At 32.0% G+C, this 27,387-nt stretch overlaps 3 protein-coding genes across 4 annotated transcripts in view; 1 reads left to right on the top strand and 2 right to left on the bottom strand.

Moving 5' to 3' along the window:
- Positions 1 to 20,195, bottom strand: part of LOC121125220 (uncharacterized) — a 59,715-nt gene extending 39,520 nt beyond the window's left edge. The window contains exons 1-3 of one of the 2 annotated variants that reach the window (XM_040720361.2): positions 20,031 to 20,195; positions 19,499 to 19,967; positions 16,392 to 16,574 (exon numbers count right to left, since the gene is read on the bottom strand). In XM_040720361.2, coding sequence (XP_040576295.1) covers positions 16,392 to 16,574; positions 19,499 to 19,949 — 634 coding nt within the window. In that variant the 5' untranslated portion in view covers positions 19,950 to 19,967; positions 20,031 to 20,195. The remainder of the gene's footprint in view (positions 1 to 16,391; positions 16,575 to 19,498; positions 19,968 to 20,030) is intronic. The other variant, XM_071891308.1, reaches the window with a different exon arrangement.
- LOC121125219 (uncharacterized) lies at positions 19,968 to 23,395 on the bottom strand. The gene is made up of 2 exons (XM_040720360.2): positions 23,007 to 23,395; positions 19,968 to 21,936 (listed from the first exon to the last, which is right to left on the bottom strand). The coding sequence occupies exons 1-2, from the start codon at positions 23,334 to 23,336 to the stop codon at positions 20,218 to 20,220; spliced, it is 2,049 nt and encodes a 682-aa protein (XP_040576294.1). The 5' UTR covers positions 23,337 to 23,395; the 3' UTR covers positions 19,968 to 20,217.
- Positions 23,396 to 24,701: 1,306 nt separating this feature from the next.
- On the top strand, positions 24,702 to 26,611 carry LOC121125553 (5-hydroxyisourate hydrolase). Its single transcript, XM_040720750.2, has 3 exons — positions 24,702 to 25,000; positions 25,065 to 25,200; positions 26,400 to 26,611. The coding sequence occupies exons 1-3, from the start codon at positions 24,870 to 24,872 to the stop codon at positions 26,487 to 26,489; spliced, it is 357 nt and encodes a 118-aa protein (XP_040576684.1). The 5' UTR covers positions 24,702 to 24,869; the 3' UTR covers positions 26,490 to 26,611.
- The last annotated feature ends 776 nt before the right edge of the window (positions 26,612 to 27,387 follow it).

The following is a 27,387-nucleotide window of genomic DNA, read 5'->3' as shown; positions in this document are numbered from 1 at the left end:
CAGAAAATATCTGTAGATATGTTCTTACATATTTAAAAGCTCAAGAACTAGACCATAGACTCACTTCAAGTTCAAGTAGGTTCCTCCCCCCCTACTTTATTGCATTCATCAACCTTTTTTAAAAGAAGATAAACACTTGATGGCCTGTAATTAATTGGTAGTTGTTAGTAGGCATGGATATTGAGAGGAACAATTAACAAAAAATATATATGAACAGCAAAATTTTTATGCTCTCATTTTATCGTGTTCTTAAGACAGCTTTTACTCCAGAAGCATAGCTACGAGGGTTGTTTGAAAAGTCCTTAAAAAGTCCGAGAGATGACACTAACGGTACGTATCGAGATTATTTTAGTTAGTAGCATCTCCCTTGGTAGAACACACACCAACTTTCAGCCAGATCGTTCTATTTCTTTATGTTTGGTATTCGTTTGAATGGAGGAATCGGCTGGAAAGATTATAGAGATTGTCTTTTGAATTCGCAGGGAATCATACTCATCGACTATCTGAAAAGGGATAAACTATTACATGTGCATATTATTCATCGTTATTGGACCGTTTGAAAACCAAGCTCCAAGAAAAACGTCCACGATTGACCCACAAAAAAGTTATTTCCCATAACGACAATGCACCAGCTCACACCTCAGTAGTTGTAGTGACAAAATTAATGGAAGTATGGTTCCAACTCGAGAAGTCCACAGCACTAGCAATCTCATGCACCTTCATTCTTCTCTCATCCATCACCATATCATGGATTTTATCAATTATTTCTGGAGTAGTAACCTCAACAGGGCGTACAGAACGTTCAGCGTCACTTGTGCCCATATGCCCACTCCGAAAATTTTGAACCCACTTATAAACTGTTCTAATCGAAGGTGCAGAGTCCCCATAATGTTTATCCAGCTTCTTTGTAGTCTCCTCAGGAATTGCTGCCTTTCATAAAGAAGCGTTTAATCAACACACGACATTCTTTTTCCTCCAATTTTTGAAAATCATCCACTTCCTCGATTCAAACGAATACCAAACTGAAAGAAACATACCGATCTGGCTGACAAGTTGGTGTGTGTTCTTCCAAGAGATGTTACTAACTAAACATAACCTTAATATTTGCCATTAGTGCCATCTATCAGACTTTGCACATACTTTTCAAATGATCCTCGTAAAACAATTAGCCAAACGACAACCGTTTGATACATTTTTGGTCCAAATTTATTTGGTAACAAGAATACGTTTTTATCAACTAGGGAGGATTGAGAGTATCATATCTTATATATTCATAAAACAAAGTTACATTCCTGAGTATCAATGATAATATCAACTCTTTCTTCCTTCAATCTAAATGAATGTACCATTAAGAAAATGTGACCATTAGATGATAAAATTGAGTATTTAGTGAGTTGATACAATTTTACGGAAATGAGTTAAACATCTTTTCTTTTGAAAAAAAAATCTTGCTAATTGTCGTGGAAAAGTAATATTGATTCATCTAGCAATTAGTCGTTGTCTTTATTTAGAAGCTAGAACGTAATCGTTTCTCAATAAAAAATTATCTTGACTTTCGTAAGAAGAAATGTTGGTCACTTTTCTCAACTACGTGTGAATGAGTAGTTCACGAACGGACTATATTTGTATTATCTTGAAAGATCCTAATCCAAAAGGGTGATAGATTTTTATTATCTTGCTGAGTTAGTCCTTGGTGACTATAAACACACATTTTGAGCAATTAACTTCTTTGGCATTAGCCTCAAAATGAGGATGAGGGAGCCAGTCCATAATCATCTAGAAACTCTTTCCGAAGAAACTTGAAAAAATGAAGCAAGGAAATGAATATATGGATTCGTTTTAATCGATATAAATCCAAATTGACTTGTAATTTAAGGGCTATTAAGGAGAAGGACTTGAGACGTTTCTTATTCCTTCAAAAGAGTGGATTCTTGAAATTAACCTCTCTTTTTTTGTCTCACTCGTCTTTGGAAGAACCACTTAATGTCAAGTAATACCTATAATTTAAATATTACTTAACAATATCACTTTCATAACGTCTCAAATAATAATGAGTAATGAAATTAAAGGACTTTTGTCAGCAGGTGACCCACTTTTATCTGAAGTATTACTTTTCATATGAATGTTAATTTTTAAACTTTATAAACACTAACTATAATTCAAACGTTATATGGTTTGATTATTGCCGTTGGTCGAAATAAATCAAAAACTTTATTTGATTAAAAGACTTATATTGGCTCCGATATGAACCTTCCAAATTAAATAAATTCATTTCTTATTGTGAAGGTCAGATTTGGCTACTTTAAGAGTACAATTTGCGGCCCACCCAAAGGGTTATTAACAATGATTTGTTCATACAAATTGATGGTACGTATCCCTTCAAGAAAACATTGGTATTATTTTCTTTTGACGAGCCACATTTAAATGTAATATTTTTCTTTAGTTCCTACACAAAATCCTACTCTCAAATTTCACTCTATTGAGATCTATTTCACAGGTCGGTCATGCATAACAGATACATACATTAAATAAGTATTTATTTATTTCTCATCATCAAACCTTACGAAAACAATCACTTGACACGGAAAAACAAAACAAAATATTTTAAAAAGAATTTGTGTAATGACACGAACATGGTTGATGTCATCACGAGCAAAAGATGACAAATCACTTTTCTCATTGAATATTCACAAATCATGCGTCTTTCTTTATAATACGTATAGAGGAGGATCTTTTTTTTCTTACTAAATAATTTTACTTTGATGGGATTTCTAATATGCATATGTACCTTATATGGTCTGAAACGTTTACGACCTAACAAGGAAACAAGACAATTTTTCTTAGTTTATTATTTCATTTGTCTTTGTAACCCATCAGTACTCGGGATTTATCTCTGGAAAGTAATTGTTTACAACAAACTTTTTTTTTTGGTTCAATTACTCCGAGTTGGATTAAATTGGACGCGTCAAATTTTAACAAAAACCTTTATATAAGCCTGTTTCGAAATGATTGAGACAGGTCCGTTTGAAGAGAAAGGGGAAGAGTTGACTAGAAAATTCTACCCGGATCAACTTTCTCATGAATTCTATCGTCTAAAAACATTTCAAAGTTGTTCAGCGACTAAACAACTAATGCATATATAGCACATTTGCACATGTTTCTCCATTCCTCGCTAAAGATGGAGACTCACAATTTTCATCCGCAATTTTTGATACGCTACAAACTGAGCAAAACAGTGTGTGAGATCCACATCCACATCACTATCGTTTACCCGGATGTCTACCCTAGTCGTATAACCATCTTTCGATGGGATGGTGAGATCCCAGGATGACACTTTTCAGCTTGAGAAAAGTGTCTCATCCTTGTAATAGATTCAAAAAAAATTCCAAAATGAGTGAAACTGTCCCAGTTAGACAAGAAATTACATTCAAAAGTTTTTATTTAAAAGTAGTAGATCATGTCACATAGACTCTTCCGGCTCGGACAACGTCGTGGGAATTCCCCAATTCCAATAACCCAATGCCCCGGCCTGGTTTTTGGAATTGTTAATTGAAAAATTAAAATTTTTAGAAAAAAAATTGAAAAATTATATTTAAAAAAAAAATATTTCGAAACTTAAATTTCAAATATTAAATTATTTGAATAAAAATTAAAATTATACAATTTGATTTTAATTTTGTTTTCCAAAAATCCACTACTATTCACAAAAAATTTCAAAAACCCAGGGCTATTATCAAAAAATTAAATTTTTTGGAAAACAAATTTAAAAATCTACAGGTGTTGATAAAGAATAACATTTCTTGGATACAAATTTCCAAAATCCACAGCTGTTAACAGAAAATAAAATAATTTGGAAAAAAAATTCAAAAAACCACAGCTGTTCAAAAAAAAAATTCAAAGATCCACAGCTGTTCTAAAAATAATTCCATTTTCCAAAATCTACCTGTATATGATCAAAAATTTTAAAAAAAAACCTCAATGAATATCAACCTTGAAAATTTAAGGTCAAAAACTAAGGTAAAAATAATGTATTATATTGCTTTGGTTTACCATTTTCAACAAAATATAATTTCTTAATATTTAAGGCCTCAAAACTCAGAGTTGGATTGAGTTACAGATCCATGTTATTTTCTTAGCTGTTCTACTGTCAAAAATACTACATGCCAAATTTTAAACAAATCCGAAAAATTTTTCAAAATTTATAATTATTATATATTTTTTTTTATAGTTTTTTCTGTTAAATGAACAACTATTTTATAATTATAAGATGATTTCTGAGTGCATGTGCATTGACGACTTTGATAAAAAATCGTTTTCAAGATCCTTGCGTTTTGGAAGATAGTCCGTAAACTACTCATCTGCTTGTGTTGGATGTATAAAATACAATCATTTGATAGCTATTAAGTTATGTAACAAAATACATTATTTGTGTATTCTGTTATAAAAAATATGGTTGGCTTTGATCATATTTTTTTTTACCATAAAGTTCTCAAACATTATATACTCTGATTTTGATGGGGAAAAAAATATTAGATCAAGAAAAATCCGATAACTCAATTTAAAAAAAAAAAAAAAGATTAGAGTGGCAAAGCTATAGACTTGGAAGATATGTGAGATTTACTTTGCTCCTGTACATAAAATACCACAATTAATTGTTTTTAGAGGTATAATGTTTATAAAGTTAAGCAAATTTTTTGATTTAAAATTAATTCCATAATAATATTCATTCTCATAAATGATTATTATAACAATGTATGTATTTATCAACCAAAAACCAATACTTTTGGTTGATAAATACAATTCAAGCACACAAAGACGATTTTTGACTAAATTCATGATGAAAAGGAGCTCAGAAGTGAGAGTTGGATTTTTTTAATTTTCAAAAATGGCTATCATTAATTCTTGAGGAGGAAACATTTAAGTACATAGTAATCACCAGGGGGTGAGCTCATGAAAAATAGAGAGTTACACTAAGGATTTGCTCGCGAGTTATAAGTACAAGCCCTTGTTGGGCTCGGAATAGAATTGAGGATCGTTCACATTGCTGTAATTCCGGCTTATGTACCCTTACAATATAAAGAATGGGATTTGTATGTATTTCTTTATTTTTATAGCTAATTGCAGCGGATCTAATACAACGTAGTGAAAACTAAGCTGTTCTCCTGCCAAACATTCTTCTAATTTGTCCGGGTTACCACGTTTCTTTTCGGTAGATCATATTTTTTACAACTGTAATTAAAGAAGAATCTCCTATCCCTACTAATTCATAACATGCGGTATGTAACTCTCTGAACAACACATGACAATACCAATGGATGGTGTACCTACATATATCCACCATATTCTTGAACTTGGCACCATGGAAACAATTTATTGACCCATAAATTAATGGAATGACCATCATAAATAATTAAATGAATATTTTTTTATTTATTCTTTTGTAAATTCAAACCTTCATCTTTCCCCCTCCCCATGAATATGTAGTTTGTATACTAATTATATTTCGGCTGTATAGGCCATTTCAATCATATAATCCCCCCCAACAAAGTTGTTAACATGGTGACTAAAATCAGAATTGGAGCCGTTCACACTTTTTCTGTACATTTTTTAAAAGGAAACGACGACCACTTGATCTATTTTTATCCAATTGTAGATGGCTACGAAGAAACTTATTTCCTCAGGAAATGTCACTTTTGAGGTTATTATCCTAATGGCACTAAAAGTAACTATTGTGCAGGACATTATTTATTGAGTCCTTCCGAGTCCTAAGACCAGTCTGATCAGTCCTTATGACCGTTCTTTAAAACCGCCGGAGCATGGGACTACCAATACAATAACTGATTTAAATAAGAAAAAATATGGTAGAGTGACGTCATCAAACAACAAATTTTATAACTGATATGCAGGATTGAGAATAAACTGGATGAGACTCCAGTATTCAATCCTAAATAAGGACTAACACATCACTACTAATTGTGTTGGGACGATTCAAATAAAATAAAATCACCAAGCTCTTTCCGATATGGACATAACAATTAGAAGTCCATTAAGGATGGGAATGGGTGCAAAAAACAGCAAAAAAGAACCAAAACTTCTGCACATCAATATGGCTGAGTTCTGGCGCTTCTCAATTTACTCCTCTTCCAGCCCTGACCTCAACTCCTCGTACTTAAAAGTTTTGGGCGTCTTGGAGAAGAATGTATGGCGCACGACTTATCCAAATTTGGATTCGCTCCGAGCTGTCATAATCATAGCGTGGTACGCCAATGACAGAACCTTCATCGTCAAGAGCTGCCAATCTTTTCGCCGCTTGTCGAAGCTGTTATTCCTTGTGAAAGAGGACATGTTGAATAAAAATATAGCTAAATATAGTATTTATATATGTGTAAAAATTGGTGACGAGTTGTTTTCTCCTGATTCCATAGAAATCACTTTTTTTGCAAATGCTACCGCAAGTTTTGGGTCAATCGTTCACTTTTTTAAATATAATTACAATTGATGAAGTGTAATTATCAAAGTTGATGTTTCTTTTCTGTATTCCACAAAGGATCCAGCTCAATTCATGTTTTTTGACTATCCGTTGTCTTTGGTTGTTTGTATTTGAAATATATATTCGGGAAATACATTTAAATTGTTAATAGGATTATGGGAATTTGACAATTTAATAATACTTTTTGCATTAAAATTAAGCAATAAACACATTGTTATCCATCTAAAATGAAAATGTATACTCTACATGTTTATCAGCTGAATATTTTTCGTTATCCATTAATCCTGAATTTTAGTCAGAGACTGTTATAATTTTGAGTAATTCGGTACTGGAGATATCTCGTAGTAAAATTTGCTCTACCATAAAACCAGTCCATTTCCACAATATTTACTTTTTGAAAATGAATTTTGGTGTATTACTTTGTGCTTGGACCAAAATATCACCCCAAGTCGTTTTAAAAAATTCCCTAATGGCAGAACGGGGGGAGGGTTAAATCTTCACCTTTTTCTATTGAACGACACGACGTGGTTTGAGAATAACATGATCCATTCTCAAACACGTCGTGTGGTCAAGGTTGTTATAAATTATCGTCCACTGAACTTTTCGGCCTTTTCTAAAGATTATTTAAGAAATTCAAATTGGTTCAGCGTCCACCTTGGCAATAAGAAGTATACTTCGAAAACCAATAGCCTCAGATGACAAAAAAAATCAGCTCTTTTACTGATACTATCCTGAATCCAGAAAAATCCATCTGATTTCAACAGGATAGGGCACTCGTCCACTCTTGCCAAAATTGTCCAGTGTGTGTTTCATTTTGAGCATTTTTGGGTTCCTTCCCCTTTCCTCCAAAGAGAAACAAAAAAAAAAAAAATCAGGTTTCTCATGAGGACAATCACACGTAGTTAATCAATACTTAGATGATAGGATAGGATTTAATGCATCGGTTGGGGAGATAATAAGAGGCCTTAATAGGATGAGAGACTATTCATTATTTTGGATGAAGTACCGAGTAGTTACCAACTTACTAACTTTGGGCAGTTTATATGGTAAAACATCGGAAGAGAGAACATGTTGCTTCTGTAAAAAATCACTGGAGACATCCCAACATTTGTTATTCGAGTGTACGCATATAATTAATATAATGGACCAAGTCAGTTAATGTTGTTTTTTTTTCAATTTTAAGTTGCATCTTGTGCATCAAACATTTTCTTATTTTTATACCGGCCAATATCAAGCGGAAATTAATTACATAGCTGCAAAAGTACAAACTCTGTTAAATAATTTCGATGCACAAGTACACCATTGCCTAAGGATTTTACTATAATATTGAAAAATATTGTATTTACTATGTTAAAAAATTAAAACTTATGTTTTTATAAAATAATTAGTTAAAATATAGTTGTACCAAAGTTGAACCTGCCAACAAAAGAACAAAATTCGCACGTTAAAGAATGCTTAGGATTTAGTACTTTGTTTTTCTTTTTTAATATGACGTGCTGAGCGTACTAATACTCGAAGCTAAACTTCATCTAAAGTATACTCTTTTTTTCTTTCTAGTGTGAGCTTTACCTACACACGCTCGTTATTAAAAATGAGTTCTCATGAGACAAACAAACAAACTTTATTATATACTATAGAAGATCATTCTTGGAATTTGTTTATAGCTTAACAAGAAGTAATTCGAAGTTAAACCAATCATTGTTCAGAGCAGTGATAATGGGAAATAAGCAGAAAAAACAAAGAGGAGAACAAATACGGCCCAACTTTGTATGCAGTGTCGGGCATGGTGGAGAGGAAGGGCAATGTTGTTCGAAGAGGATCAGGCAAGGATCAGCTTATGTTTATTAGTTAACAATAGATACAAAACAAAACAACATATACGTTGATTTCTATAATAAAATATAAACATATAATTATTTGAAGAACGGTTTTCATTACTTTCATGTATACACACATATGTATAACCGTTGCACAATACCTTCCACATATACGTACCTTCTTTCAACAGCTTCGCACCTAAACATTACATCAGCTTATTTATAATTCCAAATCATGAGGCGTTAATATAGGTAAGGACTAGGGATTGTCATTTTACACGGGTTTTTGTTATTTTGTTTAAGTGATATATTTCGGGAAAATTTGAGCTTTATCTCAGAATGCCGGAAGAATCTCGGGAGATTCTGACTGTCTTTAGTACAGTTTTTTATAAATCAAAAAATGACTTAATAATGAACGAGGTTTTTGGCATTTATTTTTACATAAGTGTATAAAACTTGGTCTAAGACGCGAGTCTTTTTTCAAGCCATGATTTTTTGCTAGACCAATTTAGACGTTTATAAATATCAATATCATTTTTGGTAATGAAACCGGTAACAAAAATATTGTCATCATTAGACTTAGGATTTGTGAGCAATCGCTCAAAAAATTGCTCATTTTCCGCTTTTATGAGTAAAAATTCCATTTTTTTCCTAACTGACAACAAATAAATAGAAAAAATTTGGATTCTAGTTACATTACCAAACAACTTTGGATGATTCTTTCATGGGATTTAAGAGGGAAAATTCACTTGCAAGAACTGTTCTTCATTATCATTTTTGGAAGGAAAACTATCTATATGATGCAATCAGGCTAGGATTACATTATCGGATATGTAATTATTATCAATTGCGCAAAAATATTTTTTTTTTGTCCTCAGACAATCACACTCTAGATCTCAATTTACTTTCTTTCAAAACTTTCTTCCCTTTAAAGTCATACCGGGTGCGAAGTTGACATTAAGGTATTACATTTAGTCCATTTGACCTAGGAATCGTTTTTGAAGTCCATATATGTACTTAAAGTAAATTTCCTTCTCAAGGAACGAAATCTGAGGAATAAGATGAACGCATGGCAGTAATTGATGATTCCTCCCATCAGCTGACAAACTGTGTCTATATATAAGGTGTGTAGATAATATATTTATTTGCTAATGTTTACTGGCTATTTCGATGTGTATCCGTAAAATCCCCTCCTGGTGAATTCCCACCTATATTAATAAACCAATTTCACATATAAAGCGACAAAAAGATAAAGTAAGCAGATTTTTTGGCATACATATTATCTACTAACTTTTCACAATTCTCATAATCATTTAAAAAAGTCATAATACGTTGGTTACAATCACGATATCGTCTTTTTTGAACAGGCGGAGGATGACCTGCGATTAATATACTTGTAATTGGAAGGATGTCACCGTTGCTTTTCCTCACAAGTGGCTTCACACCATCCAGTTCTCTGGAAGTTTCTCGAGCTTTTAAAGGATGAAGAAAACTTGAGGCTCATAGAGATCATTCCACAACTTGCAGATCATTCTCTGCCTCTTAAAAAAAGACGATATTGTTTAATTGTTTATTAATATATGGGAATTCATCATGGGGGATTTCTCTAGGGGGTAATTTTCAGAGAATCATTTTGATGACGTCACAGAGGAGCCAATTTAGTAGGAAATTCCATCAAACAAATTGTATTAATACATAATATGTATAGTATTTAATTTTCTCATCAAATAATTCCATCAGTAAAATAAATTTTTACCCTCCGAACAATACTGTATTAAAATTATTAAATAAAAAATTAAAAGTTGCTTTCAATGAAAAATAGGTCAAAACCTAAATTTTCAAATAAATATACAAAAATAGTAGACATCTGACGGATTTGTACAGGTTTGCTCTGCACAAATGCACCTAGTACCTCTAGAAGAAGACATAATTATTATTAGAATAATATGAGTGAACACTTCACTCTAGTCCGTAACAATGAAATTGGCTCCGCTGTGACGTCATCAAAAAAGTTGTCAGCTTACGTCCACCAAACTGCGTTGCAAGTTTCTTATCGACACACCTTATATGTATATAGTCATCCTAGTTTAATGGCACGTCTCAAAAAAAAAAAAAAAAAAAAAATAGCACCATCAATTAAAAAATGACCTCACAATGGGAAAAAATAATCAATAGACTTAAGATTTGTGCAAAGGCATTCCTTCATTAGGTTCTCTTTTTGGAGGGAAAACTATCTATATGATACAATCAGCGTTATGATAACATGGTTGGATATGTAGAAGAGCCAGATTCTGACAACAACATATTAGAGAAAGGGAAATTTGGATCAAAACAAAGGTGAAATATTTTTGCGCCAATAGCAAAGTTTAGCAATTTTCAGATCTGGTAATGATTAGATGCCTCCATTTAACAAGATTCCTGAAGATCTCACCGACTTCAAATTTGCTCCAAATACTAATGAGGACGTACAACGGGCCTTAATGATATTAATTAATTATGATAAATATAATACAACACTAATTGCTTTAAATCATCCAAAATTTTAGCCTTCTTCTTTAGCTCCTTCTAGCAAAAAAAAAAATCGCTGACAAATCGTAAGTCATGCTTATACTAATAGATACTGATCATAGAAGAAAAAATACATATACGACAAACAGAAACACGAATAATTGAGAAAATATATCAGCCGACAAGTGGGGTATAATATGACGTCACAGTTATTTGTTTGTTTATTTTTACATTAATAATCAATCATTCCAACTGGAGAAACGATATTCGAATCTTTTGGCGTACTATAAAGTGTGCTCATCAAATTCTGACCGTAGATCGAAAACTAATTGTTTTCAAATAGTGGACCGACTTTGTTGATCTTAATATGGGGCCAAGTATTAATCTATGGACCCTTTTTCTCCCTATAAGAGCTGTACATATATGATATATGCAAATCAATTATTGTAGCTTTTTTTCTACCCTTTGTCATACCAAAATATTAATCAAAATCCCTGTGTTGTCTCTATGGGTTTATTTCTCTATGGTACTAATTTATGATCAAACCAAAAGACTCTAATGTAAAAATAAAATCATCAAACAGTTATATGAAAACATAGAAGAGGATGTGAGGAAAATTAAAAAGTACCGTTCTTTACTCCCATGCCTTTCTGATTGTTAGTTTCCCATAGCAATTAAAATGACTTTAATTTTAATTACAAAACACATGTCATGTATCAAAGTATATCATATCTATAGATATAATGTACATTCAAGCAATTTACATGTATTTAAAGAGTTCAAATGAGAGGGAAGTAATAGGTAGGCCTGATGTAATGGTGTTGGTTTTCGGTCTAAAAATCCTAGTGAATGATTTTAGTGAAATAAACTAATGCGGCCCTTTAAAGAAGTTCATTCTACACAGGCCTCAATGAAAAATTCATACTAAATCGGTCACAAAAAAAAGACATATCGGTCACATTTAAAATTCGGTCCAGACTGATTCTATACAGTGTGCTGAAGAAAATCGTACCATTTCGATAGTAAGATTTAAATTAAATTCATCAAAAACATCATAGGATTATTTTTTTATAATAATTATCTGTATAATTTGAAAATTATTATTCTTCCATGAAACTTCATTTGATGAAAAATGTTTTACCATTTGTGAAAGGATAATTATTATACTATTTTCAGATGTGAGCCTGGTAAGTGGTCTTCATCTCAAAAAACCCAAATTAATGGCTTTGAGGAGAGTTGAATTGTTTTTTTGCACTGATATGATTGGAGGATTGCACCTGATGGGTTGTTTGTGGTCCGCAACAAAGAAGTCATCTGTAACACTTTGCCATCTAGATCTTCATAACATTTTTGTCATCCTTTTCAGCGATTGTATGTGCCATAAACTGTACTCTTGGAGTAACACGGCAAGTAATTGATTGCACTAGGATATGTGTATAATGGGGATGTTTGTATAAAAAGAAACGGAAAGTGAACATGGTTACCCTGACAATAAGAGGAATGTTTTGGAGAAGATCAGATACAATCAGCTGTGACAAGGGAGAGAAGGAAATAAAGAAACACATTGGTAAGAATTACTCCGTTGTAGATCCTCAATTCTACTCTTCGAGTCCAACAAGGAATGAATATTATAGCTCCACAGCAATTACTCAAGGTTACTCTCCGTCTTTTATGAACAAATAATAACGTTCTATCAGGTTTTTAATAACAAACTCAATTAGTAGAAAAATTAGTTCCTTCTACAGGAATTAAATAACAATGACAACTGCTAGGGAAAAGAAAATTCATTTTTAAGATTACCAATTCCAAAAAAAGGGGCCAGCTAAAACAATCACTGGATTTACAACCCTAGTTATAACATATAGTTTTCATTGATATAGTTATATCACGTGGAAATATGGCTCAGAATCGTAACTATACCCTAAAAAAGTGATTTTAAAATAAAGCTCTAGAGGTCAAAACTATTTAGGTTTAAGGCATTAATGGCCATTTTAGTCTTCTATCACTTAAATAACAATGAGAATTGTGGGGGTTCAAGGCGTTCCAAGCCCTGCATTGCTTTGCATAGTGCTATTTGTTGAGGTGAAGTGATTACAATCGAACTAAATAACAAAAAAATATATCTGGGTTGTTTTTTAAAATTTTAAAACCGACTCACAATTTGAGTTATGTCGATTGGAACTGATTCAATCATCAACCGTGTCAACACAGCACGAACATTGAATGAACATAACTACATCTTCTCTAACAATACAATAACTCCTATCCTTTATGCTCGAGCAGAATGAAAACATAATAGAGAATACCAAGTTATCATATGAATCTTTTTTTTTATCTTTTATTTGAAGATTAATTAAGATTCATAACTGTTGATTTTGTTTACTTTTCTTTAAAAAGGGGCTTGTCAAAACTGGCTACCATAACACTTATTTTAATGAGAGGATGATTCCATTGAGTTATACAACATGGGGCTTTAAAAAAATAAATGATAAAATATACAAAACAACAAAATCCTGAATAACATTGTTATATGAAATATTTATGAGTTTTTAAAGTGAGCACACACAAATCATTTGAGGTCCGATCTAGGTTGATGTAAAGCTTTGAAAGAAAGTGGCGAAACACACCTATTATCTTGAGTAGATTCATGGTGTTTGATAAATATATTTTTCTAGATGACGTCGCAATGTCATTTTGAGTCATTTTTTGACTTCACAGAATTTACATTGTAAATTCGGTAAAAAGTGTGAATTCATAGGGGATACGTATTTAATTATTGAGTAATATTGGGTAAAGGGTATAAGTTTGTCAACACGTCATACTTTCTTTTTCTATCTCGAAATTGGAGACAGCGGATAGTTGAAATTCAATTATTGCAACCTTTTAATAATAAGGAAATAACTTGGCAATGCAAAGAATATATTATTGGAGTAGGTAAAGATATGAAGAGATCCTTGATGTTCAGAGAAGCAGCGGGTGAAGAATGTAACCTGCCTTGGGACCCAGCAGTTTATATGTACAACCTGTGGGCCGGGGTAGAATATTAGAAGGAGTTCATGATGCACAAGGAACAGCTACAGTTATTTTCTTTTTTTATAATCCTTCCATAGTTTGATTTCCGTAATATAATATACATATCTGCAATGAAATTGACCACAATGATATTGTCTTACAATGAACCTACTCATAATCATATTGGCTGACAAGGATATTGCCTCTCAATTATGTTACCCACAACAATTTTGTCTCACAATGATTATGTACACCACAATTTTACCGCCACACGATATTACCTCAACGATTTTGTCCGCAACTTTTTTATCACAATCATTTTACCATACACCTTCACGAATGTATGGATGGTAAGATTGCTTTAAATATTCCCTTCGAAAAATTTAATATAAGTATTCACCAGAGGTGGGGACTTGGACTCGAAATTTGCAACTCGAATTTGACTCCAGACCATATTTGAAAAAACTTTCCACTCGAATTGATCACACAATCAAAGACTGGGGACTCAACGTGGACTCAAAAGTCCATTTTTATTTGGATATAAGGTACTCTTCAAAGTATTTTATGTTCCGAGGACTTACTTTAACTGGATTCAATGAAAATATTCAAGGATTTGGAACTGTGAAGATAGACTTGAGGCAACACTTGGACTTGCAGTAAAAGGACTTTGCAGAATCCCGCAATTTAAAAATTGGTTTCCCGGGACCTTGCTTAAGGACGATTCCTCGGACAATAAGAAACTCTTGCTATGAATATGTGTCAAGAAGTTTTCATAATTAATCTATCTTAATAAAGCTTATTTAAGAATCCACTAGTACCTGATCAAACACTTGAATATAACAAAAAAATCCAAATATATGTATGTATATTTATTAACAAATATCAAAGAGTTCTACTTGTAAATTGCACGTTACACCTAAAATATCGGCAATCAAAAGTGAGACACCCTTAAATTCTTCAAAAGCAAAATTTGAAAATTATTCCCTTTACTTTTGATATACAGAAGTGGGGACCCAAAAATTGCAGTAGCATTTCATCCAATCAAATGCAATTTTATCCCCGTCATTTTAAATTAAAAATTATGCTACCAAACGACAGCTAAAACAAAAATAAACAAGTTTTGTTTTTATCTTATATCTCTATTTATAAAAATGTCGGAGTAACAACAAAAAAGACAAACACGTGTGCAATTTCCTTCACGCGGATGTTTGTACCTAGAAGGCTGCAGAGACTGTTGGCATCTCCATCCTGACTGGCTACAGCATCAAGAAGTACATTAAGCATTAGAATGGTACATACAGCCCCATACATTCAAAAAGAACCAAAACTTCTGCAGTAATACTGTATTTCTGGCCTGTCTCTAGGGAGCTCTCCTCCAAGCCCTGACTTCCACTCCCTGGACTTTGCAGTTTTGGGCGTATTGAAAAAGAATACCAGCCACACCTCACTTCCAAATCTGGATTTTCTCCGAGCTGCCATAATAATAGCATGGTAGGCAAATGACAGGACCTTCATCGTCAAGAGCTCCGAATCTGTTTGCTCAATTGGCGAGCCTGTTATTGCTCGTGAAAGAGAACATGTTGAAACGATTGTTTTGAGTTATATTTTCTAGGTTATATAAAAATCACGTTTTTTGTCAAACTCCTACCAGTTTTGGGTCCCCACTCTGTACACGGTGGTCAAATCCAAGATTTATATTTGATTTTAGGCTCCAATGTCCTAAGGCGAAATGGTTTAAGGCAAAATGTCCTGACACAAAATAGCTTTAGACAAAATTACCTGGCAATTGTAAAAAAAAAATGTGATAATTCAGATATTTTAGACTTATAAAGTTTCATGTCTCACGTGTACAAAAAAAAAATATTTCCACAGGGTACTACATGTTAATTACATGTTTACAAAAAATATCATTAACCAAAAGTAGGGCACACTTACATAGAATTTATAATGCAAAATTTGAAAATGCTTCCCTTCACTGTAGATAGAGTTATTACAGTAATCATCATTATTATTAAACCTGGTCAAAAATTGTACCCTTAAATATTGAGAAATGCAGCAATAAGGGTTGGATTCGAGTATAACTCGAACTTGTAAAAAAAAAAAACTTTACTAAAGTAAACAATATTCTGAAAAATACTATAACTAGCCCCAAATATTACTTGAAAAACTCGACTAAACTCAAACTCGAGTGATTGTAACTCAAAATATGCTATATAAAATGCACCCTGTTTCCGCGCTCGATGCTACATGCAAAATGACTGCAATATTTCATTAATATGATTACATTGTTATTTCTTAGATCAAAAAACTATATATAGAATATACATCAGGGAGCACTATATACAGTCCATTCTGTATACATGCTCAATACTCTATGCAAAACGCATGCGATATTTTATTACTGTTTTTCATTCAAACATACATTTATAAATGCACACAAATTTTCCTTTATTACTATAGAAGATATAAAACATTTGACAGCTGTTGCCATCTGTTGTACATGCAAAATGACATAATATAAGACGTGGAAAAAATATCATCAAATACTACAATGAATGACTTACCTGTTTCAGAGTCTTTGGTCAAGGGGGATGGTGTCTTTCTTCGTTGTTTCTTCAACTTAATTTCATTCCATTCCCTAAGAGTTACCAGTTGTTTGGAAGCAATATTTACGAAATCTTTTGCTTCTTCGAGTAAATCCTCAACTGAGTCATTTGAGTCAGAAGAACAAGCGTTTTCAACGTTGACTAGAAATAGCAAATACATACTTTTATCATGAGATAGAAACAGTAATATAACTGTAAATAAAAAAATTGGGTTCTCGGAAAACTGCATGTCATTCACTAAAAATTTCAGATTGGATTATACAGGATCGTTCAGGTAAATCCGGAACATATTTACCTACATCCTGAATAATAAAAAAGCATCTTACTCGGTTTCGGTTTCAGTTTTATTTTCATTTTAAAGTGAGAAATTGAGGGAAGGTTTAAGTAATTGGTACAACTTTAAATTCAAAACAAGTATTTACGATGTAGGAGACCCGGAGGAACATCATCATCGATTTTTCTTGCCCGGGACGCATCCCAGCGTACATCAAAAAGTGGCTCAGATATCCAAAGAGCACAGTCTAGGATGTCTACAATCGTTGGAAGGTGGGGATACATATAAGAGAAAAAACCCACAAGTCCCGGAGTGATAAAAAACGCACTCCCATAATCCTCCGAATTCTGAAACATTCCTTGAAGTCATCTTCTAGGACACCGATTAACGTTATTGACAAAAAGTGTCAATTAAGCCGTGCAACAGTCTACAGGGGGAATAAACACTGACCTGAGGATGAAGTCATACCACCTCTAAAAAAAATTTCAGGACTTTTTTCTGCAAAAAAAAAAAATCGTTCGTTGTGAGAAAAAAAAGCCCCCCTCACAAACGCCCCTGCTATAATAAAATTTAAAAAATATAAGTACCTTTGAAAAGCGTTGCATAACCCGAGTTTCGCCTCCCCCAACTTAATTTGCACCTCAATAGTATGACCATTCAAGGATATTTATTTCCATGGAGTAGGTATTTAAGAAAGAAACAATACATTTTATTAAATCTATTTTTGTTTTTCAAATTCACCAATACGGTAAATGGATCCTCTTGAAACTAATAAATAGATGTTTTTTTATATTCAAATACTATCCAATCCAAAAAATTTAATGCATAAATGACTGGCAACTTGCCACAATGGCAATTATCCTCAAGGGCAATTTTCGGGGCACATTAAAATCAAAATAAACTAAAACCTTAACATATGAGTTTAATTGGTTCCTGAACATATGAGTTTAATTGGTTCCTCAACAAACTCGTAAGCTAAACCAATATATCCCATAAAAATAACTTTAAAAATAGGTCAGAAATTAAACTTTTGATGTGTAGCTTAATCCAACTCTGAGTTATGAAGTCTTCAACATGAAGAAATAAGGATTTTAATTCATATTCGTTTAGGGATATCTCGTAAACCAAGCAATTAGAGGCAAGTATAGGTGTATAATTCATGATGTTAAGAGTAACGAGGTGATCTATATACAAAGCATAACTTTGTTATTAAAGAAACTTAAAAAAGCTATACAAATACGTACATTTTCTAAATTTATGAAAATCAAAAAGTTTTCTGTGAAAAATGGATTTCCAATGGTATATTGGATTAGCAGTTACTAATACAGTTTGTAGAAATTTGTCTAGAAATTCGTTTGCATATGCGTTTGACACATAAAAATTGATATTTAATTGAAATATCTGTCATTTTCTAAGTAATTTTCCATTTTTCATCTTCTTTTTTTCATCATTTTAGACATGAAATTTTGATTTCTAATATTACAAAAATATTTCAATTTCCAGAGTATTTTAATAGAAATTTTTTGTAATATGTGCAAAAATGAACCAGTTATCGAGGGATATTTTTTCGACGACATTATTCTACATAACTTTTTTAGTTTTTACAAGTACAAAAAAATCTTGACAGTTTTGTGTTCCTCTTTATAATTGCAAAAAAATATTTACTAGGTTTTTTGCGAAATTAGTGCAAGTTTTTTGCAAGTTTTGATTTGGCAATTTTTTGGCAAAAATAAAAGATGGACTTATCATCTAGACTAATGTTTTCAGACATATATGTTGGTATGTTGTTTGAAGTTTATAACACAATTTTTTTTTAATTCATAATACACATATTATAAAGGCTGCCCGCACCGAAGTGGTCTAAACATTAAAAAGAAGTAATATTGACCATTGTCAATGTGATTTCCCGCTCCCTCCTTGGCCCCAGCAATGCCAGGTAAACCTTTGCTAATATATTCATATTATAGAAGCGTATAATGTTCCATTGGAGGGAGTGTCTATTAAGTATTTAATTTGATACCTAGACTGAAAACTTTTGGTTATTATACAAACTTGCCATTAAAAAGATTAATAAATAAATATTAGTTAAGTTCCGATTATTTAAATTTTATAGTATTGAAATGACCGGATTAAATATCAAGTAACTCCTCGATTAAGTTTAAATTTTACAAATATTTAAGAATGATCTTGACTAAAATACAAATATTTTAAATAATTTACAATGAATAAAATGTTTTTTTATTCCTTATCTTATTTTAATGGTTTTAGTACTAAAAAAGTCCCCGAAGAATGCGGATCTCATATAACGCGTATTTTTCTTGTATCTAAAACCATACGGGTACCTTCTGCATCTTGAAAATTCTCAGGTCACAAATTGAGGTTATGGTTTACTTTTTTTTTCTTTTTTTTTCTCACAACACAAATAAAATAAAAATAAGGATCGTTAAGCTAACTGATAGCAATTCAATAATGTGTTAAACTTGCCTATCATTGTTGTTTTGGTTTGCGAGATATCGCAAATCATATATTAATCAAAACGATAAAATCAAAAATTTCATTTCTGAGCTAGTCAATGCAACTCAAAATTCAACACGTATGTTGAAACACTCATATCTCAAGGTAATGGTTACTGTGGCCAGGTAAAATACTTATCGAGATGTCCAAGAACATATTTCTAAAGCAATTCATCGATCCTAACATGTTTAATATTAATAATTAAGTTATAGTCGAAATCAATACTTTTTACAGCGGATACAAGTTCTACACATGTGCAAAAAAAAACTGTCCTTACTTCCATTGTTAACGATGTCATCATTTACTTCAGGTTGAAAAGCCTTCCTATTTTGATGTCGTTCCATAAGAAGCTTCAGTGCTTTGACATCCTGGAAGTAATGAGCACTTGCTTCAAGCAGTTTTTCAGTATGATCCGATTTAGGCACTTTTAATCGAACTGAAATTTTTGTTGTTCGAGAACAATGAACACTTGGAGAGGATAATATAGGCTCGGATTTCCATCCTTTTACGGATTTTTCTGGGGGATTCAAATTTGAAGTACTTCTATCATAATTATTAGATCTGTTAGAGCAGGAAGACCAAACACGCTCCGAATTCTGTAGCAAATGATCTTCTAATTCTTGAATTTTCCGATCCTTTAAAGAGAGTTCCTCTTTAAGAACTCTTAGAGCTTTATGAAGAGAGGATACGGCCTCCGATGTCTCTTTTTCTTCATCAATAAATGCCATTGCTTCATATCAGGGGACCTGAAATGATATATATATTTTTAAATAATTAATCCAGAAAAGGTATCCTTTTAATCCAATTACCCGTATCATATTTATTAAGCAGTAACACAGATATATTATCTAATAAAATGACAATGCGAACATATTTATTTCACAAGTACAAAATATGACTTTCCTTAAGTGCTCAACAGTGCAAACAGGTATAAAGCACTAACCAAAAGTACAAGAGAGAGAATAACTAAGCCTTTCACTATTATATATATATTTTTTAATCAACAACTAAAGGCTCGTGGACATTTCGGCTGTCCTCTTTACAGTTTTTAAATGAACGATACAAATAGCTTCTCAATGAGGGTGGACTATTGGAGACACGAGTAATTATGACTACGTCATAGCCCATTTTATGTAATAAGTCTTTTTGAAAGTTTAAATATCCATTAAAAACTTGATTATGAAGTAAATTTATCCTTTTAGTTACGAGTAAAACGATGTAACGACTTTCTGACGTAGACTTTGGTGGGGAAAAAGAATCAAAATCCTTTGGAAATTTTTCAATTTTTTTCAATCTATCATTATAACAAATGATTATGTCCTCTGAGCGAAAATGTGGGCAGATTTTAGAGGATAAATAATCTTTTCCTTCCTCATGCAGATTTAAACATTTAAGAATTGTCTGCTTGTTCTCCGCTACTTTGGTTCCACTTGTAGGATCATCAAATTTAAGAGTATGAGAAACAAATGCTTCTCGAATATTCGGATTTAATCTACTTTGTATTGTATCCTCTGTAATAAAAACATTAAGAACGGAGTCCAACTCTAATATATTTCGGACAAGGGCAGTATAAGTATGTTTTGATTTTATAAGTTCAGCATGTACGTACTCGGATGGAGTTCCACTATCTGCGTAGAGAACACTAACAAGACCTCTTGGAACGGATTTGGATAAGTCTATATTATTCACAAGTTTGAAAATTTTATCAATACTCGACTTCTTGTAAATCCCTTCATGCGTTAGATACAAAACCAGATTGATTAATGACTTGATATTATGGTGATGATTTTGATGCTTACAGGAATCAATGATATCCTCAGCTACTTTAAGATAAAATTGTTCATCTTTATAATTCAATAAAACAAGACTCTGAACAATGGATTCCCAATCCTTCATTCTCAGGTTGTCCAAATTTAATTCAAGACTGGAAAAGGAGTCTACCAAATATTTAAGTGACTTCCTAACTTCCAACGTTCCATTAATGGATAGGAATTTTAGGAAATGTATACGTGTATTGATGCTAAGATATTGAAGAACGGGACCAAAGCGAAAGGCCAAATCCTTTTTCTTTTCGATATGTACTAATGAAGCCTTTTTTAGTAATTTGGAGACAGGCCCTAAAACTCTTTCAATCGTGGATACATCATTCGGGTTAATCATTAATAACTTATTAAGTAAACTAGTCACAAGAGCGTCTTGCTGATGGACTTTAACCTTTGAAAGAAATAAAGCCGTGGATATAATACTGATTTCTTCCGCCTCCATTTGTTGGACAGTTGCGACTAAATGATTTAGAAGAAAATCCATTACGTACGGAGAGTGTCTCAAATTTCCAATTAAGAATGATACAAACACAATCTCCTGTTTATCCAAATTTCGAACGATATCATTGTCTGAGAGTATTCTTTTTAGTAATTGAGTTGTAAACGGGCAATTTTTAACCTTATTCGGACTTAAGGAATAATGATAGCGTGTCCAAAGATATGCGAGACGAAAGAAGGGGGCTCTATCTAAGGTTAAATCCTTACTCTTTTGATTTTGCAAGGCCTCAATAGATTTGTCCATAAATTTATCAACGACATTTGGAAATGCAGCGTTTTGATAGAGTCTTTTAGCGTTGACTTTACTCAGAGTTGATACAAAGTCTAATAGTTGTCTAAAGGAATACGTTTGGGATAGTAGAATACTGCAGCATTTCTCCAGGATTGGACTGCCCTGAAAAGAAAAAAAAATATTGAAATCTATGTGTAACGTCATGACGAAAGTTCGAAATTTGCTATCTTTTTATTTTGCACTTTATTCACCCAAACAAGATCGTCTAATTCCCCCAAAGAAGGTCCTTCAGGGATGCGTTTTAATTTGAAAATCTGTAAATTATCATGAAAAAATAAGAATGGCCCGATTACAATCTCCTCTTTTCCCAAATTTCGAAAGATATACATGTAATCAATCGACAATACAAAATGTAATAAATATACTATAAATCGATTCAACTCAATAATTTTAAAGAAACAACATGAAATAATATTTTTTCCCCCCAGATAATTTACCGATTTCCGAATCAAGACGCGTCTATGAATGACTTTTTGGGTGCATTTGAAGATTATTTCCTTGTTTAGATGAATAAAATAAAAAATAAACGAAATAGAGTGTTTTCACGTGACGTTAGCATTGTTGATGTCGGCCATTTGAGGGCCCTAAACAACGTGATTATATAAATGCACATAGTTATAAAAAGTAGAGGAGCCCTTTTTTTTCATTGATATTAAGGGAAATAGTGAATTATTGGATGTCAAAATGGGACTTAAACCTTACTGTATATCCAAAATATTGATTAGTCATATTATATGTCTGACTCTAAAATGTATAATGTAATATGCTATTACATCGTTATACAACCTTATTTCTATATTATAGATACAAATTAACTTTTACGATGGAAAGAATACTACATTTTTCTCTAAATATTTTATCGTCCCTAATGGATAAAAAAATGGAATTGTTCAAATTTAGATACTTCATAGGGATTTTTAGTACATATTACATTGATTGTATTCAAATATCACGGTTTATCATTGGCATCAAGTAATATTCAATGAAAGTGTTAAGTCATTATTTATTCTTAAAGCCATTTCATAAAGATTGATTGGAAATTTCCCATTGTACAAATCTTAACTTTGAGTCCCCAAGATGACATCTCCTTCAACTATGATGTCCGTAAAAATGCTCTATTCTGAATTTTTGTCATTACAGTACAGTTTGGAACAAATAAACTCGGAATTTACAAGAGGAAGTGAATCACTAAAAGAAGCGAGGATTTCAAACATTTTGAGAGATTGATCCGGGGATGCAACATTCATAAGAATGGACTCCATACAAGTAGACTGTTTGAGGAAAGCAAGGACATGTTTATCCGGAGGAGGAATCAAAACATAGGGGTAACGATCCAGATTATTTCGAAAGTACGTAATGTTTCTCTCCAGTCGGGGATGGTAAATCCCTTGCCTTTGATATTCTTTCATAGGGGTCTTGGTATGTGCCTTGACCAATTCTTCGATGGATTCGTACATGGGCGTACAGAGGCCCCTTGGATAAAAACGACATAATCGCAACATAACTCACTTTCAATAATAATATTGCACCATTCACGACACTGTTGTGACGCATTGTTTGTAAAAAGGTTTGTTGAGTTATAGAATATCTATAATTTGTTCCGATGTTTTTATATAATTAATCAATAACATCTTAGCATTCAATTAATAAATATATTAGATCTGAGATTATCAGGAATATATACTAACTTAAACTCCTGCTTAAGTATTATTGTAAAGATTATTTAATTATTATATCTAAGAATATATTAGAGCGTTTTCACTAACGTCAAAAATAACGTTATAATTAAGGGGAACCCACCCCATCTTGGGGGCTCAAAGTTGATATTTTTGCTACATAAATTGAACAAATTTCTTATTAATCTTGAGGGAAATTCATCAAACGACTCTAAGACTAAAAGAAAACTTAACAATTGCATTTATTACTACTTTATACCTATGATAAACACTGATATTTGAATATAATCAAAGTGATACAGAAAATCCCTGAAAAAAATGTTAAATTTGTATAATTATTTTTTTTTAAGTTAAAAAAAAAAATCCAATTATTCCCACTCTAATTGTTAGTTTATTGTCTACAATATGAAAATAAAATTATATAACGATGTAATGACATAGTTGTAATACACTTTAAGGTCAGATATATCATAAAACTAGACAATTGAGGGATATATTTTTAATAGAGAGTAAGTCTTTTTATTTGTGGGCCTCATTTTGAAATCCAATAGTTCAATATTTTCCTTAATATTAAGGCAAAAAGGGGTGTCATTGTTATAAAACTTGTTGTTTAGGCACCCAAAATGTCTGACATTAAAATCAGTAACGTTGCGTGAAAATATTCTATAGTGAATTTGCATTGACACTACAATTTGCATCTTAATCTTGGGGCTCATACTCATAGTTAATATTTTTACTAAATAAAATGGACAAATTTCAAATCAATGTAACTTCAAAAATAGGTTAAGACTTGTATTGAATACTACTTGATGTCAAAGAATAATAGATACTTGAAAACCCACCGAAATGAACAGATTGTAATAATTAATTTTGTTTTGGATTAATTAGGGACTAAAAAAATAGGATAATAGGAGAAAAATATCGCATCCTTGCTAATCTAATAGGTAATTTTTGTCTACAATATAGAAATAAGATTGTTTAACGATGTAATAACATCTTTTTAATACATTTTAGGGTCCAATATGCATTAGGCATTAGTCCTTCTATTTAATCTACCCATTTACTTAAAATTAATTCAAAAATTATTTTTATTTTACTCAATTTGATTGTTTAGAGCCCAAAATGTCCAAGATCAACATTGCTGACGTCACATCAATGCGCTCAAGTATAGCTTATGAATTTCAACTTTTTAGTACTCTGATGTGGCCAAGTACTCGTTTTGAATACGAGGTCAAATATTATTTTATAAGTTAAAAACTTATAAAATATGCTTTACATGCACGCCTCTTATTCTACAGATCAAAAAACAACATGTTGCTGTGTATTGCTATTTAGTCACCCAATATTATTTTCTCCATCATGGCTCCCAAAACCCACGATAATCCCTTGTCATCCCATGTCTTGGACACATCAAAAGGCTGTCCTGCTGAAGGAATCAAAATAAAGCTTTTCAAACAGAAGGATCATGACTGGAAGTTGATTGGAGAAAAGTACTATTGAATATTTACTGAAATGTATTTATTATTAGATCAACACATATTTAAACTTTTACAGAATAACGAATCAAGATGGACGAGTCTCTGGATTTCTTGGTTGGGAGGACTTCAATGCAGGACTCTACAAACTTCATTTTGAAGTGAGCGAGTACTTTGACAAGACCAAAACGGAGGCGTTCTTCCCATATGTTGAGGTTTTTACGATTTTACTCTTTAATATAAATGATTCAACTATAAAAGTTTCTTATAAGAGCAATTTCATGTGACGTCATCATTGTTGATGTCGGCCATTTTGTGGGCCTAAACAAGCAATTTTTATACAAGGAAAACGGATTTTCATTAATATTAAGGAAACTAGGAAATGTTAATATGAGACCAACAAATTAAATGGACTTAAACCTTAAAAGTTTATCAAAATCATATTCCTCTATTGCCTAGTTTTCTTATATATCTGACCCCAATATATATTGAAGATATGTTATAACATCGTTATACAATCTTATTTCCATATTGTAGGTAAAAATTTACTATTACAATGGAAAGAATTAGATATTTTTGCTCATTTTCCTAATTTTATTGTTCCTAATATTATAAAAATCTACCCATATTTTGGTTTTTTTAGTACATATTACTTTGATTATATTCAAATATCAGCGTTTATCATTGTCATCAAGTTGTATTCAATGCTGAAAATTAAGTTTTTCTTTATTCTTAAAAACATTTAATCAAGTTTCATTAGTATATATTATACATTTTTCATCTTTATGTAGTAAAATATAAACTTTGAGCCCACAAAATGGGGATAGACATGATTTTTAAACATGCAATTTATCAAATGGCTTTACAAATTAATAAAGGCTTAACTTTTATATTAAATGCTATTTGATGCCAAATATATATAGTGATTTGTCTCTTATTATCAAATATTTAGGCACTAAAAATCCAAGAAGTATGGCTAGATTTTTACAGTTAAGTTTATTTTAGAAGAAGTAGGGACGAAAAAATACGATAACGATATAAAAATATAATATCCTTGCAATTGTAATCGGTAATTTGTTGTCTAAACAATGGACATAATAATCTATAATGATGTAATTAACATATTTCAAACACATATTACATTGTCATATTAGCAAAAGGAGATGTTAAAGAGATCAATTTTTGATAGACGATAGAATCCTTTTATTTGTCAGTTCCATTTTGGCATCCCAATACACTGCGCTTGTTCCCAATTTTCCTTGATATTAGTAAAAAGTAATTTTTATTCTAATAAATGGTTGTTCAGACACCTAAGATGGTCGCCATCTATGTACAATGCTTACGTCATATGAAAATCCTTTATTTTAGTGTACAATCTAAAATACTAACACTAACAAAATTATCTTTTTTCTAGATTGTATTCAAGATCAAGGATCCAGAATCCCATTACCATGTTCCCATCTTGCTCAATCCATATGGATATACAACCTATAGAGGAAGTTAAAGAGGATATCGGTGCTAGAAATGAATAATTGGTTTGTTTGCAAACTAATTCTAATTAAATAATTATTTGGAGCATACATTTGTAATTAAATAGTTTGAATAAATAATCATATATATCTTTCATTTTTCTATGTGTTGATCGAAACATTTATGGGAATTAAGTCTTTGGAGTTTGATTGACAGTTCATGTGAGGGAAGAGTGGGACAAGTTGGCGTTCTTGAATTTCTTGAAAGTTTCTTCCAGCTTAGCCTAATCAAGTTTGTGGAAACCCCAAATATAAGAGTAACCACGACTCTTTGAGGGTGGTTTTATTGATTGAACAAGTTGACTCAAGAAATTGCCTATTTCAAAATTGATAATGGGGTCTCACACTTTTAATATTTAGAGCCCTTGGCCCCAATGCCAGAGAAGAGAGTAGTTTGTGCACTTTTCGACTTATTACAAGAACCATAAAGGCACATGGTTTTTGAAATTTACACTATCTAATTTCGAGATCGTTTTTGACCAAAATCATCACAACAGCACACCGGCGTTCTGCTTGAAATTTTCTGCTGTTGACTTTAAAAAATTAACACCCCCCCCCTCAAAAAAATATGATCTCTTGCAGACGCCCCTGTCCCTAGCGGTGTTTGGCTACTAAGTGAAACGCTTATAATTTATATCTATATTTCGTTAAAAAAAATATTGCTTAATTAGGTTGGAGACGACGTAATTTCGTATTTCCCACCCCTTTTTTTAATTAAGTATATTTTGTGTATGATCGTCTCATTCAGATCATACGATAATGTGTCGTAAAGGTGTGAATGTATACTACAAATGCATTTTTGACAGTTTAGTTGTGGTTTAGTTAATCGTGCGTCAAGTATGGAGGTCTCAAAAGAAGAAATTTGTCATATTT

This window comes from Lepeophtheirus salmonis, chromosome 10 (assembly GCF_016086655.4).
Source record: "Lepeophtheirus salmonis chromosome 10, UVic_Lsal_1.4, whole genome shotgun sequence".
NCBI lineage: Eukaryota > Metazoa > Arthropoda > Copepoda > Siphonostomatoida > Caligidae > Lepeophtheirus > Lepeophtheirus salmonis.
Note: the sequence above shows the minus strand (reverse complement) of the source record. Positions and strands in the feature narration are given on the sequence as shown.

Coding starts and splice junctions, on each gene's coding strand:
- LOC121125219 (XM_040720360.2), bottom strand. CDS start 23,336: ATGTTGCGATTATGTCGTTTTTATCCAAGGGGCCTCTGTACGCCCATG. Junction 21,937..23,006: donor TTAGTGATTCACTTCCTCTT/GTAAATTCCGAG, acceptor TTTTCTTTTCAG/GGCAGTCCAATCCTGGAGAA.
- LOC121125553 (XM_040720750.2), top strand. CDS start 24,870: ATGGCTCCCAAAACCCACGATAATCCCTTGTCATCCCATGTCTTGGAC. Junction 25,001..25,064: donor TGGAAGTTGATTGGAGAAAA/GTACTATTGAAT, acceptor AAACTTTTACAG/AATAACGAATCAAGATGGAC. Junction 25,201..26,399: donor CGTTCTTCCCATATGTTGAG/GTTTTTACGATT, acceptor TCTTTTTTCTAG/ATTGTATTCAAGATCAAGGA.